The 14,886-nt window shown below is 58.3% G+C and overlaps 1 protein-coding gene across 3 annotated transcripts; it reads right to left on the bottom strand.

Moving 5' to 3' along the window:
- Window positions 1–1,811: 1,811 nt before the first annotated feature.
- LOC308221152 (glycogen phosphorylase, liver form) lies at window positions 1,812–13,895 on the bottom strand. 3 transcript variants are annotated; one of them, XM_080618099.1, is made up of 20 exons: window positions 13,620–13,895; window positions 11,395–11,496; window positions 9,625–9,703; window positions 9,229–9,332; window positions 8,107–8,238; window positions 7,420–7,531; window positions 7,256–7,338; window positions 6,264–6,407; window positions 5,994–6,086; window positions 5,596–5,742; window positions 4,839–5,002; window positions 4,638–4,752; window positions 4,307–4,408; window positions 4,085–4,232; window positions 3,914–3,972; window positions 3,427–3,568; window positions 3,055–3,262; window positions 2,840–2,974; window positions 2,204–2,270; window positions 1,812–2,002 (listed from the first exon to the last, which is right to left on the bottom strand). In XM_080618099.1, exons 1-20 carry the CDS (start codon window positions 13,860–13,862, stop codon window positions 1,814–1,816), a joined length of 2,568 nt encoding a protein of 855 aa, XP_080474225.1. In that variant the 5' UTR covers window positions 13,863–13,895; the 3' UTR covers window positions 1,812–1,813. The 3 variants fall into 3 exon arrangements, with proteins under 3 accessions (XP_080474225.1, XP_080474226.1, XP_080474227.1); XM_080618100.1 differs by lacking the exon at window positions 11,395–11,496; XM_080618101.1 differs by lacking the exons at window positions 9,625–9,703; window positions 11,395–11,496 and having other exon boundaries at window positions 9,229–9,249.
- Window positions 13,896–14,886: the final 991 nt, after the last annotated feature.

The following is a 14,886-nucleotide window of genomic DNA, read 5'->3' as shown; positions in this document are numbered from 1 at the left end:
TAAAGAGTTTACCCCCTCCGTATGATTCCCCCCCAAATAGTTTATAACTTACCCCCAGACAATCCTAATGAGCAGGAGGTGCAGCATCTGCAGCTGTGATGGGTGCAGTGCCACTGGGCTCAGAGAAGCCCGCCCACGCTCAGATCACTGCTGTGTGTGTGCAGTTGGACATCAAGAGATGGTGACAAGAGAGGCTGACACAGCCTCTCTGGAAAGAGGCCAGCTCTGCACCACTGCCAGCACCACGCTGCCAGGGTGGGATGCATTGAGCAGAGGGGATGTGCGTATGCCAGGTCGGACCCAAGCTGCTTTGGCAGGGCTGACAGTGTGAGGCTCACGCAGTGCCTCCCTCTGCTGGGACCGGGCTGAGCCAGCAGTCTGAATCCCTCGCTTTCAGGAACAATAAATTCTCTTGCTGATTTTACGAAAGAGAAGGGGGGAAATGCTATAAATGACTTACAGTATTTCAGGAACATTGTTTGGCCCTGCAGTAGAAAAGCCTGCTCCACAACTTGCTGTTTGTGTTAGTGCAGTCAAGCTTATCAGATGGCTGTACCCTAGCCCCAGCTCCAGAAAGGCTGCTCACGAGCAGCCCCGTGAAGGCACAGCACACTTTGCACACATAATCACACACATGTGGAGCCATACACTTCATCGCACACATGTGCACTTGATCAGGTGCACTGAAATTATTAAACCAAAGGATAACTGTTTTGGGAGTAAAAAGAGAGGGATTTTCAGCGAGAGGGATCTTCAGTTCCCGTTTTTTAAGACACTACCTTGAATAATACAGTGAAACAATTCAAGGGCAATTGTTATACATTCCTGTAGCAGGAAGCAATTTGCTGGGGAGAGATTTAATTGTACAACTAGGGTTAGAAATGAAAACTTACAGGGATCAAATTTTGGTTTCAATGGTTCTATTAACGGAACAGGATGAGGAAAATACAGACCCAAGTTGCTTGGGTAAAAGAGGGAATTCGAACCTTGCCTAGAAAAGGCCTAAGGATATCCTCTTTGCCCTGGGTACACAGCTTTGCCCTAAGCCCAGCTCAGACCCACGTCTAGGGATCAGAAACCAGGCTCTGAAGCAGCACAGGATGGTCAGCAATAACAGTGTAAAATTTACTACGTCTTGTTACAGAGACTTCCTGAACATTAAAAGATGCCAGCTGCTGCATGCAGCAACCACAAGCACTTACTCAAATCCACACCGGGAACTTGCTGTTGTAAGTAATAAAATTTACTGAAAAATGTTCTAATTCTCCTACTGCCTCAAGGATGCTTCAGGTTTCTTGGGGGATGGGGATACTGTTGTGATCTGGGTGCTGCTCCTGGGACAGGACCACACAAACCGTGTCCAGGAGCATCATATGGGGCAGTGTTGGGGGTACACAGCCCTACTGCAACTACCCCTTAAACTGCCCAGCACTGATGCCTCAGGACTGGCAAGAGCTGCACCCCAAGTCCTGCTTCAGCATCACCTGCAAGGGCTTAGACAGCTGTGTCCAGCTGCGCTGCCCACGCTATCTCTGTCTGGGCCGCAGCACCTCACCCCTGACACCCAGTTTTTGCATTAGTGCAAGCAAGCCCAGTCCGTAATTCAGGCTTCAGCAAAGAGCCCCTTGGACTCCAATGACACAACAGGGCAACAGTTCTCACATTCTGCACGACACTCGAGTTACAAAAATTACCCCTTCCCCACTGGTAGGAAAGCCAGCAGCAGCACAGACACCACACAGCGGAGACAGAGACCATTGTACAGCGTCTGTGCTCACATCCCTCAGCTCCAGCTGCCAGCAGCTCCGTGCCCCTACGCTGCTGTGCCGTTGGGTGTATTCTGCTCAGCCGCGTCCCGCGGCTCATTGGGCGGTGGGATCTTCAGGTTGGAGGGCTCCACGTGCCAGATGTCCTGGGCGTATTCCTTGATGGTGCGGTCGCTGGAGAACTTGCCGGCTGCTGCGATGTTCCTGATGACCATCTTGGTCCATGCCTTGGAGTTCTGCAAGGAGAGAGGTGGGACTGTGGCTGGAGGCTTGCACCCATGGGTGCTACACTGGCCTTAAGAGGGAAGACTCCCTGCAGCAGCACATCCAGGAGCCTCCTCACCAGGAACCCATGTACATGCACAGACCCATCCCCGGGGAGGGAATGTGGTGCCCCCATCAGAGCTCCCCTGCCTCGTCCCCAGGCCGGCACTCACCAGGTACAGCTCGCTGACCTTCTCCTGGCACCTGACGTAAGCCTCGTAGTCTGCAAAAACTTTAAACCTGTAGCAGCAAAGAAAGGAGTCGTCGGCAACAGGAACGCAGAGGTGGGAGCTCAGCGCGGACGGTGGCTGCAGCACACGGGGCTTGGGCTGCTACATGTTGGGCTGCCTCCAACACAAGCACTTCAGACGAGTTCACCCTCCCCAAGCCCTGTTTGCGCAGAGAGCCCTGCAAGCCCGTGAGTGGTGCGGCACGTGTGCTCTAGGGCACACTGGGAGACACTGCTCCAGTGCAAATGCTCGTGGCCCTTGGCTGCTTAATGCTCTAGCCAGGAAGGCCCTTGAGACACTTAAAAGCATCTATCATCTGATGAGGGCTGTGCACCCAAATGCATCTCGGCCTTAATGTACCCCAGTCTTTAGTGGGCCAAGCATAAGGTGCTGGACACAGACCCGTCTCTTGTACCAGTGAAGCATCGATTGCTCGACCACATGCACGTCATCAGAGCTGGAAGACTGGACATTATCAGCCAGAGGGTGGATGGTCGCTGCAGGGGGCTGCTCCACACGGGCACCAGGAGTTTGGCGGGGGAACCCAACCCAGGGGATGGATGGCATCCCAGGGCTCACCTGTCATGGTGGAAGAGCATGTTGACCACGTCGCTGAAGAGGTCAGGCTCCTCTGGGGAGAAGAAGCCACTCTTGATCTGGTCAATGGCTTCCTTCAACTCGGGGAGCTGGTCGTAGTACTTCTGGGCATTGTACCTGGCAGGGAAAGGCTGATATGAGATGCTGCTGCTTGAGCTGCCTGTGGTGGAACCCCCCCCAGCGTCTCCAGCCCTCACCCTTCCCTGTCCAGCTCTGTGACATCCTCCACCCTCATGCCGAAGATGAACAGGTTTTCCTCTCCAGCCTCCTCAGCCATTTCCACATTGGCTCCATCCATGGTGCCGATGGTCAGCGCCCCATTCAGCATGAACTTCATGTTCCCTGTGCCCGACGCCTCAGTGCCTGCTGTGGAGATCTGCTCCGACAGGTCAGTAGCAGGGATCACTGCCAACAGAACACGTGGACACAAGGGGCTCACAGTGACCAGCATTGTGTCTGTAGCATGTCAAAGAACGTTAGACCTCCTGCCTAGCAGTGAGGGAGCCGTGGGCTGGCGGACAGCCACGGGGCCGATGTACCCTCCCCACAGTGTGCTCCCGGTGGGCTACCTTTCTCTGCCAGCGAGACCCTGTAGTTCTCCAGGAAGATGACCTTCAGCTTACTCCCCACAATGGGGTCGTTGTTCACCACCTGAGCCACAGCATTAATGAGCTTGATGATCATTTTAGCCATGTGATATCCTGGGGCAGCCTAAGAGAAAAGCCACAGGTGAGCCCAGAGGGCTGGCCAGGGGCAGGGGAGGTCCATCCAGTGCCCATATGCCCGGGGAAGGACCCGCTCAAGATTTCTTCCATCACCTCATCCAACCCGTGTGATGCACCACCAAGCTTTCAGGGGCTTCCCTGACCAAAAGCAGCACATGGTTGTGCAAGCCCCAAAACTCAGTGCCTTGCTTGGACTGAAGCCAACAAGTGCTGCCCCAGCACTTCCTGGAGAGCTTCATGGACCTGGCCACATGAGACATCTGCAACCAATTTCCCCAGGGCATTGTCAAGGACTTCCTCCAAAATGCCTAAAACTCCTGACCCAACTCACCTTGCCCCCAATGATCACTGTCCTCGGCACAAAGAGCTTTGCAGGATCCTTCCTGATGCCTGGAGAAGACAGCAGCAAGGTGTCACCCTCTGTTTGAGCTGCATCCCAGGGGCAGGGAATGCTCATGCACCCGCAGGGGAGCCTGTCCTCTTGGGGTGCACGGTGACTTACGGTTGTACATAGTGATGACGTGCAGGCAGTTCATCAGCTGCCGCTTGTACTCGTGGATCCTCTTCACATGCACATCAAACATGGAGGAAGGGTTGATCTTCACTTTGTACTCCTTCTCCAGGTACAGCGCGAACTTCACCTTGTTCTCCTGGGTGAGGGCAGGGAGCACGCCAGTGCCCAGCCTGTGCTCTCCCTGCCTCCAGCCCCTGGCCACCCCCTCACCTGCTTCACTTTGGCAACCTCCCGGACGAAGAGGTCGTCGTCCACGCACTCGTGCAGCTTTGTCAGCTGGCTCAGGTCCCGCACATAGTCCTCCCCTATTTTCTGCAACAGGAGCACAGGCACGCGCTGACCACGCGATGCTCGCAGGCGCCTTCACGGGCGTGCTGCTCCCGGCTGGCAGAGCCAGCAGCGCTTGGGAAGCAGGAGCAGAGCACTCGGGCGAGATGCAAACACATCTCCACCATTTAGAAGATGTAAAAGGCTGAGATTGGAGCAGTGTTCCCAGGGTCAGGAAGGGCTGGGGGCCAGCACGCTTCCCGCACAGCATTACCTCTGCGATGAGCTCCGCCAGCCCCGGGTTGCAGAGCAGGAGCCAGCGCCGCGGGGTGATGCCGTTGGTCTTGTTCTGAAACTTCTCCGGCTCCAGCGCTGCAAAGTCCTCAAAGCTGTGAGGACGAGGAGGGGACAACTTCAGGTTTGCCTCCTGGCACCACCATTACCAAGCCAAGGGTGATCCCGCCACCACGCCTACACTTGAGTCTTGACTATTTCCGAGTGGATCTTTGCCACGCCATTGACAGCGTGGGAGCCGACGATGCAGAGATGGGCCATGTTGATCCGCTTGGTACCTCCCTCCTCAATCAGGGACATCCTCTGAAGTCGGTCCACGTCGTTAGGGAAGAGAAATGCAATGTGCTGCAGAGAAGACCAGAGAGATGGTGAGGGGTGCTGGCATTTAGGGATTTCCCACCCGACTGCTCCCGAGGAGAGGGCCACAGCAATGTCTCCAAAGCGCTTGACATGCTGAGCCGCAGAGCGATGGCTTTTACTTCAAAGTGACAGTGCAAACCCCCTCCAAAGGGTGCCCTTCCCCAGCATGGATGTCTCCAGACATAAGGACGTCCCAAGCCCCCCCAGTCTTGGAGATGGGTTTTTGGGCACGTGTGGCCAGCAGGGCTGTTTCAGCAAAAGCCTTGTGCTGCCAGCCCAGGAGGCCAAACCTCCACCTCTTTTATACCCTCCACCTCATCCTTTCCCAGGATAAACTGTGTATTTAGGGAGCAAAGAAAGGCCAACAGGTAAGGCCCTGGAGCAAAGTGCAAAGTCTTTAAAACAGGCAGTAACTGCAGGATGGCAACTGCACACCAACTTCCCAAAATAGCAGACAGAACCACCTGGCCACACACCCAACCTCACCCCTCTGTGCACCCCTTAGTCCTGACAGCACAACACACGCCATCCCTGGGCCCCTCTCTAGAGAGAGTTCCTCTGCTGCCCAAGGGACTTACATCCAGGTGTCTCTGGTTGATCTCATAGATGATTTGCAGGTGTCTGGGGAGCAGTTTCTCCACCAGGTCCACTGGCCAGCGCTCCAGGGCTTCGGGAAGCACTGTGTGGTTGGTGTAGGCGAAGGTCCGCTTGGTGATGTCCCAGGCCTGCCAGGGGAGAGCTGGTGCTCAGCAGCGAGGCTGGGTGCCAGCACCCATGCACAGTCCTCCCACCACGGTCAGCAGCACGGCCAAGCCGACGCCTCCAAGTCCATACCCATTAAACCCATCCTGACTGCTCCACATCACTCCCCAGGCCACCAGCAGCTACAAAACTGGTTGCCCAGCTCCTCCACCATGGGCTGGCAGGAAGGTGAGTGCAAGCGGAGGGGATCAGTGGCCAAGTCAGGTCTCTCTACCTTGTTCCATGGCAGCTTCTCGATGTCCACGAAAATCCGCATCAGCTCAGGGATGGCCATGGCAGGGTGCGTGTCGTTCAGCTGGATGGCAACCTGTGCGGAGAGCAGTGGTGGCATGTGGGGATGTGTGTGGGACGTGGGCATCCCACTGCCCATCAGCTGGGCACAGGTACCCAGGGAGGGTCCACAAAACATCTCAAGGCCTGGGGGGCACCTGAGAGGTGTCAAATTGAGCTCCAAGGTACATGTCAGAGCAACGTGGGTTTGTACCTGGTCAGGAAAGGAATCAAACACGATTTGGACACTGTCTGTGCTCCCAAATTTGGACGCTTTGAAGCGGCGTATGATGTCCTGGAGGGTGGCAGCCACGACGAAGTACTCCTGCTTCAGCCGCAGCTCCTTCCCTTCGAAGAACTGCGAGCAGAGGAGCGGGGGCTGCAGCACTGCAGCGTGCTGCCCAGGCAGTGCCTGTGCTGTGGCAGCTGTGCCACCCTAGGCACACCTCCCTGCACGAGGGACCCGCACCGGCACACGTGCACCACACAGCATGGTGTGAGGCCCCACTGCTTCTCCTGCACTGGTTCTGGCAGCAGCTCTAACCCCAGAGTCTCTCCATGCTTTCCAGATTGCAGCACAGGTGTGTGAGATGTGCCTGCCACTGCAAACAGGTTGAGTCCCTCCCGAGCATCGTCAAAACCTGTTCTCCCTGGTGTGAAAATTCTGGCCACAAGGAAAGGTACTGGGGAGATGGAAGGGAAGCTGCAGGGGCTGTAACACCGAGGAGCTAATTCTGAGACAAGAATTAAAGCCACTGTTCGCATAGCACAAAACACCAGCCCGCTGGTCTGCAAAATAGGATCTGTAAGAGGCAAGCTCACCACTGGAGCTGTGGTCCCCCCAGCTCTCCGTGACAGCTGGGAAGGCTGGGGTAGGGTTAAATGGGAAAAACTCCATCAAGGCTCGTCCAAAACAGACTGCAGAGTGTGGAGAGCTGCCCTTCAGCTTCTTCCCCTATGCCTGCAAGCAGGACATTCTCATCCCCACTCCCTTTTACCACACTGAGCACAGATTTGCCCAGCAACAGTCATCTCTACTGCAGCCCTGGTGAGAGGCAGCAATCCCCACCCAAGCACTACAGGCAGCTTGAAACACAATGATAAGCATCTCTGCAATGTCCCGGGGTTACTCCACTTCACACTCTCTCTGGGTGCTCTTTATCCGTCCCTAAACCAGGGACACTCTTGCCCCGCATCGTGACTTACGTTGTCATTGGGGTAGAGGACGCGGGATATGTTCTCTGCCAGATTTCTGTCCAGCACAGCCTGGATGTAGTCTCCGACATTGACTGCGGAGGAGCAGAGGGATAAGGTGGGCACGGGACCCCCCTCCACCCCATCCCGCTGGCACCCCACCAGCAGCCACTTACAGTCCCGCAGGTTGAAGTCGTTGGGTGCTCGAGCCGACCACAGGCGCATGGTGTTGACGGTGTTGTTCAAGTACCCGGGCACAGGGGTATCGTAGGGCAGCGCCAGCACCACCTACAACATCAGCAGGGGAGCTGAGGCTGGGCTGTGCCCCTGGCTGGTGTCCCTCCAGGTCTCCCCTGCCCCACCTGAGCCTTCCCATCCCACAGACGCTCCTCCAGGACTGAGCTCAGGGCTGCACCCATCTTTATGGTGGGGACATGCTTTGTACCCACAGCCCCTGCCATGGGGACATCCCGGCTCCCTCAGGTCTGCCCAGTGACTTCTGGTGTTTGCCAGAAGCACTCAGGGGATGGAGAAAGGCTTGCGAGCTTCAGAAGCAGCTTAATTTAAGCCATCGTACCGTGCTGTGCATTGCACACAGACCTGCTGGAGGTGTTTTTGGGTATTTCAGAGGTTGGCTGCAGATGTGGAGCACCAAAACCTGTCCCCATCCCTAATGTCCATCCCCTCCCCACTTTGCTTCACTACCGCCTTTTCCACCCCAGCGAAGCACCCTCGCCAGTGCAACCCTCCCCAGCAGGGATGCTGCGGGACCCACGCCAGGGGTGCAGCCCCCCAGGTGACGGGACAAGCCATGCAAGGGGTCCCCACATGCTGGCCCCACGAGGCTGTGCCCCAGCCCGTACCTGGGTGTCGACCCACTTGGTGCCAGTGGCAGTGTGCTCCACGCGGCCGTAGAAGTGCACGGGCAGCATGTACTCGGGACGGGCTTTCTCCCAGGGGTTGCCATGCCGGAGCCAGTCATCGGCTTCTTCCACCTGCCGGAGGGAGCGGCAGCTGTGGTGGGGCCACCCAGCCCCAGGGACCTCCCCAGGCTGTGCCACGTGCGGGGCTGGGACAGGCTCTGGCTGCATCAAGGGGCTGATGCTTTGGAGATCGTCTGCCCTAAACCTGAATTCTGGTGCCACAGGGTGAGCCTGGAGACTCTGCCCCAACCACCCTGAACCCCAGGGTCTCCCTGCCAGAGGGGTGAAGGATGGGGATGAGGAGGTGGGGACGAAATGAATGTTCCTCAGTGCACCGCTAACACTGCCGTGCTGTGACCAAGATGCCACCAGCCTCTTACCCAGTGTCAGCCTGCAGGCCAGCTAATGAAGTGGAGTTGATCCCTGCCCCGGCAGTGCTGGGGAGAGCCCAGGGTAGAGATCACCTTTGGCACGGCCAGGTCAGAGCTCCGGGCAGCAGGAACATTGTGTGAGGGCCAGGGGAGATAAGCCACATCAGGACGTAGCAGCCAGGGAATGCTGTGCCAAGGAGGAAAGGTCTCCACTTGCTGGCGGTAGGGACAGCTTTTGGGAGTGCTCACAGGGTCCTCTGGGCACTCGGGGCTGCCTCCCACCAGGGGTGTTGCAGATGCACACCACATTTTCCACTGCATTTCCTAAACAGCCTCTTCCACCCTCTGATGCTTTAACCCAGATGTCAGGCTGCACAGCAGGGCTTGGGGGCTGCATCTGGCCTCCACCAGACCTTCCTACACTATCCCTGTACAGCCGCAGTGAAACCATCCTCACCCCATGAGCAGCATGGACACGACCTCTCCCTCCCTGTTAGCACCAGTTTAAGAAGTTAAACTTGCTCAAGAAAACACCTGACAAGTTATAAACACCAAAGCACCAACAGCTCCTGCAGTCTCCAAGCTGAGAGAGTGTCTGTGCACTCTGATCTCAACTTGATCTAAGGGGGAGGCCGGATTCAGGGCTTTGGCTGTGCGGGGGAAGGTGAGGGCCACGCGCCTCCATCCGTACCTGCCACCCGTCCCGGATCTTCTGGTTGAAGATGCCATACTCGTAGCGGATGCCGTAGCCGTAGGCTGCCAGCCCCAGCGTTGCCATTGAGTCGAGGAAGCAGGCTGCCAGGGAGACAGGGGAGCACTGACGGGCACTTCCCTGGGGAGCCCTGGGAGACAGTGGGTCCTTCTCCCATGGAGAGCAATAGCCAGAAGCAGGAGCCCCGCAGGGATACGAGGCAGGGCCAGCAGCAGCTGCTCGCTGCCCGGCCACCCAACACCTCTCACCCTGTGCTGGACAGGCTGGAGCAGTAAACCCCTATCCCCTGGTTTAGGTACCCCCTGCAGAGGATGCAAAGGCCCTGGGGCTGTGCCCCATCTCCCCAGCAATGAGACCGCTTGGGGGCTCACTCACCAGCAAGCCTGCCCAGACCACCATTGCCGAGACCAGCATCCTCCTCGATTTCCTCCAGCTCTTCCATGTCCAGCCCAAGCTACAGAGGAGAAGGAGAAGGTGATGGGCCAGACACGCTCGGTGCCCAGCCCCGAGGAGCGGATGCACTGCTGGCACGCACCCCTGGGTGCTATGCTGCACCCACTGCTGCCATCCCTCTTAGGGTGGCCTCCAGGAGGGGTGGAAAGACACCGAACCCTGCAAGACCTATCCCTGCAGGTGGGACACTGTGATTTGCATCCAGAGCAGCCTCCCTCCCCCTCCAGGGATGCTCAGGCTGTAGCAGGGACCAGCTCTGGTGTTTGAAGTCCCTCCACCAGCCTTTACAAGGGATGCACGCACCGGTGACGTTGCCGTGGACAAGCTCCTTGGGCCTGGGGGCACCCAGCCATAACCAAGGCAGAGCCATAACCAGGGTGCTGGTCCCAGGTCTTTCAGGCAGGTCTCCCAGGGCTCAGTCCCAGCCCTCTTCCCTCTCCCTATGCCCCAGCACCACGGCTGCAGCCCCACACGGGCAGTGCTGCGTTCCTGCTCCCCCAGCACCCCCATCCCCCTGGGCAGTCACCCATGTGCATCACTGCCCTCTGGCACAGTAGCCCAGGTGCCCATCCCCATGGCCCCAGGCATCACCCTTTAACAGAGGTACCCAGAGAAGCAACCGCACCACTTTCACAAGGAACTCTCAAGGTTCCAGCCTGGGATGCTGTGGGAGGAAGGGGTTTTGCCTATGCAAAGCACCTTGGGCAGCTCAGCAGGAACTAAGACGGTGCCTTGTCAGCGCTGAGCCACCTTTTCCCATGGAAACCCCTTGGTCTGCATCTCCCCTGACGTCCCACGGTCACAGCAGGTAGGCACAGCCCCAGTGCCACAGCCACCCATGCAGGAGAGCCAGACCCTGCACTGCTCACAGGTAAGAGACAGCACCTTCTCCCAGCCCTGCATTGCACTGGCAGCCCTCAGTGCCCACACAAATATTTCAAGTGACTTCTATTCTACCATTTCATTTTAGAGAAGTTTGGCATTTGTGCCCGGGGAGCTCAGCACATGCACTAAGGAAGGTTCTGCCCATAGCTTCACCTGCCATCGACTGCAAAGAAGGTGATTTCCAAACAATCTCACACCTTCTGCTTCCCCCTGCAGCATCCCAGGCTCTTCACCTCAACCCGCATCCCCAGCTCAGCTGCCAAGGTCAACAGATAAGAGATAAAAAAGCCTAAAAATAAGTTACTGTCCCTTGATCATGTTTGCACAAAAGCTGCTCCCGCTGCTGTGCAGACGCCCCAGTTGCACATGACACGCATTGGACACGCTGGTCCAAGTGGTGAAAGGTAGAGGGAAAAGGAGCCACCCAAAAACCTTTGACAACCCAAGTGCCACAGGGTGCCAGCCCCAGCCTGGGGCTGAATTAGGCTCCTCTGCCATTGATTATGGCTGTTAACGGCCTCATGCATAGAACCATGCATTTCCTGGCAGTTTATGGGCTCAGCAGCGCTGTACTGCATCCCTCAGCACACAGCAGTGGGACTGGGCAGCCCTGCTCAGGCTGCAAGTGCTGGCTGCAGCCGTGGGCCTTGTGAAAGCAGGTCCTGCAGCAGCATTCATGCACTACGGCATCACCTGCTGCTCAGGGAGCAGTTTGCAGACAGCGTGGTAAAAGACGGACGGACATCTCCAGGATCCAGAGAGCACGGAGCCCTCCTGCCCCGGGGCCTCACTGCCTGGGATGCTCACCTGGTAGATGGCTTCGTCGCAGGCGTTCTGCAGCCCCAGGTTGATCATGGTGTTCTGCAGCGTCCGCCCCATGTAAAACTCCAGGGAGAGGTAGTAAATCCTCTGAAAGAGAAAACCAACCCAGGTCACCTTCCCCAGGCCTGGAGGAGGCTCCCCTGCACCGCAGGAGCTGCTATTGGGAGTTACCTCAAAGCAGGAGGAGAACCCTGGCTGTCAACAGGGCAGGGGGGTTTGCACCAGGAACTTGAGGGCTGGGGCTCCTTGGAGGCCCCGAGGCGGCTGCGCCTGCAGCCCCTGCCCTGCTCTCCTGCCCCTGCTATTTCCCAAGCCAGGAAGATGGCAGTGCCGAGGTGGTTTGTCGGGACAAGCTGCGGTGCCCGGTCCAAGAGCAGGGACAGCTCCATGATGGTTGGCCTGAGCACGCCGGGGGCTGCAGTGGTACAAAGGTAACCTTTAAAGAGGAGACATTACCCAACGTCCCCATGAGCTACAAAGCAACCAGAAAAACAAGGGAGCCACTGGGAACAGAGGTGTGTGGCAGCCACAGGGCCACCGGCTTCCCCTGCAGCCCTCTTGGGTTTGCTCTCGTCTCCCCTCTTGCTGACACAACGGGGGCAGGATGTGGCCAGGAAGGTGGAGGCTTGCGTAAGCTGTCGCCTGTGTCAGCACCAGCAGGTTTTAAGGAAGGATTTAGTCTGGAGGGAGCCACTGACTTGACAGCTTTCCCCAGGACCCGCACAGGGGCGGGCTGGGGATGGCGACGGGAGAAGAGAAGGCTCAGGAGAGACCTTAGAGCAGCCTTTCAGTACCTACAGGGGGCTGAACAAGAAAGCTGAAGCAAGGGCATGTAGGGACAGGACAAGGGGCAATGGCTTTAAACTGACAGAGGAGAGATTTAGACCAGGTTTTAGGCAGAAGTTCTTGTGAACTGCTGGAGTTTGGAAGACTACCATTATACAGAAGGTGCTGCACTGGGGTTGAAAAGAAATGTCCTTTCTTGATCTCATTTGAATTTGTGACCTTTCCCTATCACACATAAACTTGCCCTCCAGTGCCTTAAGGGTCCTCCAAGAGAGCTGGAGAGGGACTTTTTACAAGGGCATATAAGAACAGGACAAGGGGGAATGGCTTTAACTTGACAGAGGGCAGATTTAGATTAGATATTAGGATGAAGTCCTTCCCTGTGAGGGTGCTGAAGCACTGGCACAGGGTGCTCAGAGAAGCTGTGGCTGCCCCATCCCTGGCAGTGTTCAGAGCCAGGTTGGATGGGGCTTGGAGCAACCTGGTCAAGTGGAAGGTGTCCCTGCCCGTGGCCGGAGGTTGGAACTGGGTGAGCTTTGAGGTCCCTTCCAACCCAAACCATTCGGTGACTCTGCGTTCTGGGCAGCATGGGTTGGGTTTACTGGCTTGGTCCCAGCAGAGCTGGAGGCCATGATGCAGGGTGAACGGCACTCAGCACGGCTGAGCTGTACGGCAGAGTCCCCACTCTGAAGCCCTGGAAGTGGTTTATCTTTCTCTCCCCTGCAGGACATGGCAGGGATTTGAGCTATCAGGGGCTGGCACCAGCCCAGCGAGGTGTTGGCCGCACCACCCTCCCAGGAAGCAAATTGAAGGCGACAGAGCCATCCAGGTTGCAGGAGGGGATTACTGCTTAATCCCCAAGCAGCCAGAGCCCTGTGCTCGGTGGGTGCAAGCCAGCTCACACGGAATTCCTGCACAAAACCAGATCTGTCTCGCTTGGGACCCCTGCAGCACAGATCAGGCTTGCACCTCTTTCAGACAAGAGCTGCTTGCAGCTGCCTCCGCTTAAGCCCTTCAAGTAATTCACCCTAGAAGGCTTTGCAGCTGCTTTTGGTAGAGCTCACCCACGCCAGCACTGTGGGGCAACAAACGCTGTTCCCATGCCCTGCACCCAGCTCCCAGCCAAGCTGCGCTCTGTTTGTTTTGCAAAGCAAAGGACAGCGGCCTCCTCCTTGTTAAAGTCCAGTCCCTCTGCTCAGCAGCGCTAAAGGGAACATCCTCAGACCAAAGGAAAACCGAGCCCCCCATTCCTGTATTTTTTCTGGCAAGTTCACAGAGGGGCGGTTTGTGCCCAAGGGGTTACAACGGCTGTAGGAATTCCCCCACTCCCACCCTGCAGGACCCCCCTTGGGAAAACCGGGGGGGCCTCCCTCGCACTCCCGCCCTGCAAAGAGGGGTCCCGCCCAGCATCCCCTCGCTCCCACCTTGGGGTCCTTCTCGTAGTAGTACTGCTGCGTGCGGATCCAGCGCCCCACCAGGTGGTCCCGCACGGTGTGGGCCAGGGCGAAGTAGTAGTCGCGGGGGGTGGCCACGTTGCGGTCCTTGACCAGGGTGAAGTGGAGGTGCCGGTTGAAGCCCCGCTTCAGCTCGGCCACGCTCTCGGCTCCCACGATCCCGCGGATGCTGATCTGCTTCCGCCGCTCCTGGTCCGACAGCGGCCGCGACATCCCGGCGGGGCTGCGGGGCACGCACACCGCGGACACTGCCGCGGCGGGGCTGGGCACGGGCGGCAGGTTTGGGTTCCGCCTCCGCCCCGGGCCGGCACCGCCACCGCCAGCGGCACAGGGACGGGGAGGGGCCGCCGCCACGGGCCGCCCCTGGTGGGGCGGGAGCAGCGCAAAGCGAGGGGGTCTCGGGGACCACCACCCCTGGGCGGGGGCACAGAGGGGAGTGCAAAGGGAAGGGGCGGAGCCCGCACCAGCTCCGGGCGGCGCGGTCCGGTCCTGCCTCGCACCGGGGCGGCGGCGGGGACTCCACCCGTCCCACTCAGGGCTCCGCCCCGTGCTCTGGAGGTCGTCCAAGGCCCCTCCCGCCGGGGTCGGGGGTAAACCCGCTCTGAGGGCGCAGAGGGACGGTTCCGCGGTCCCACCCGTGCCCAGCAGCCTCCCCCGCCGTCCCCTCGCCTCCTCACTGGTCTCTGCCCGCTCGGGAATCCCTGTGGGAATGGCGCGGGATCTCCTCCGGTCGGCTGCGGGCCCTTTCCAGCCGTCTCCCCGGGCGGGCTCCGTGGCTGCCTGCCCTGCTCTGCCTTCGGAGCCCGGCCCTGCCTCCTGGTTCCTCCCGAGGGCAAGAATAGCTGACCTGAGCATGCAGCACAACCCCTCTTCCTCTTCCTCCGGCCGTGCCTGCGCAGGCCTTCCAGCGCTGGGTGTTTTCCCTGCCCAGTTCTGCACAGCTGAACCCACACGCAGCCAAAGAGCATCACAACCCAACCGCTGCCCTGGGCCACCCCTGCTCCTGGGCCTACCCAACCACCCGACCGATACGCTGGCCAGGTCCAGGCAGGATGAGGCTCCACACTGAGCTGGGCCCTGGCAAAGGGCTGCAGCAGCTCACCCAAACTTCAGGAACCAGCCCAAACCGCACACGTGCGACATGGGAAAAAGGGAATGTGCCCCGCGTTCCTGATTCTTCACAGGGCAGATTGAAGGACTGTTGTCCAGGTGGACGCCTGGGCACGGTTTCCTCGCC

Source organism: Psittacula echo (assembly GCF_963264785.1).
Source record: "Psittacula echo genome assembly, chromosome: 5".
Taxonomy (NCBI): domain Eukaryota; kingdom Metazoa; phylum Chordata; class Aves; order Psittaciformes; family Psittacidae; genus Psittacula; species Psittacula echo.
The sequence above is the reverse complement of the archived record's forward strand: the minus strand, read 5'-3'. Positions and strand labels throughout refer to the sequence as shown.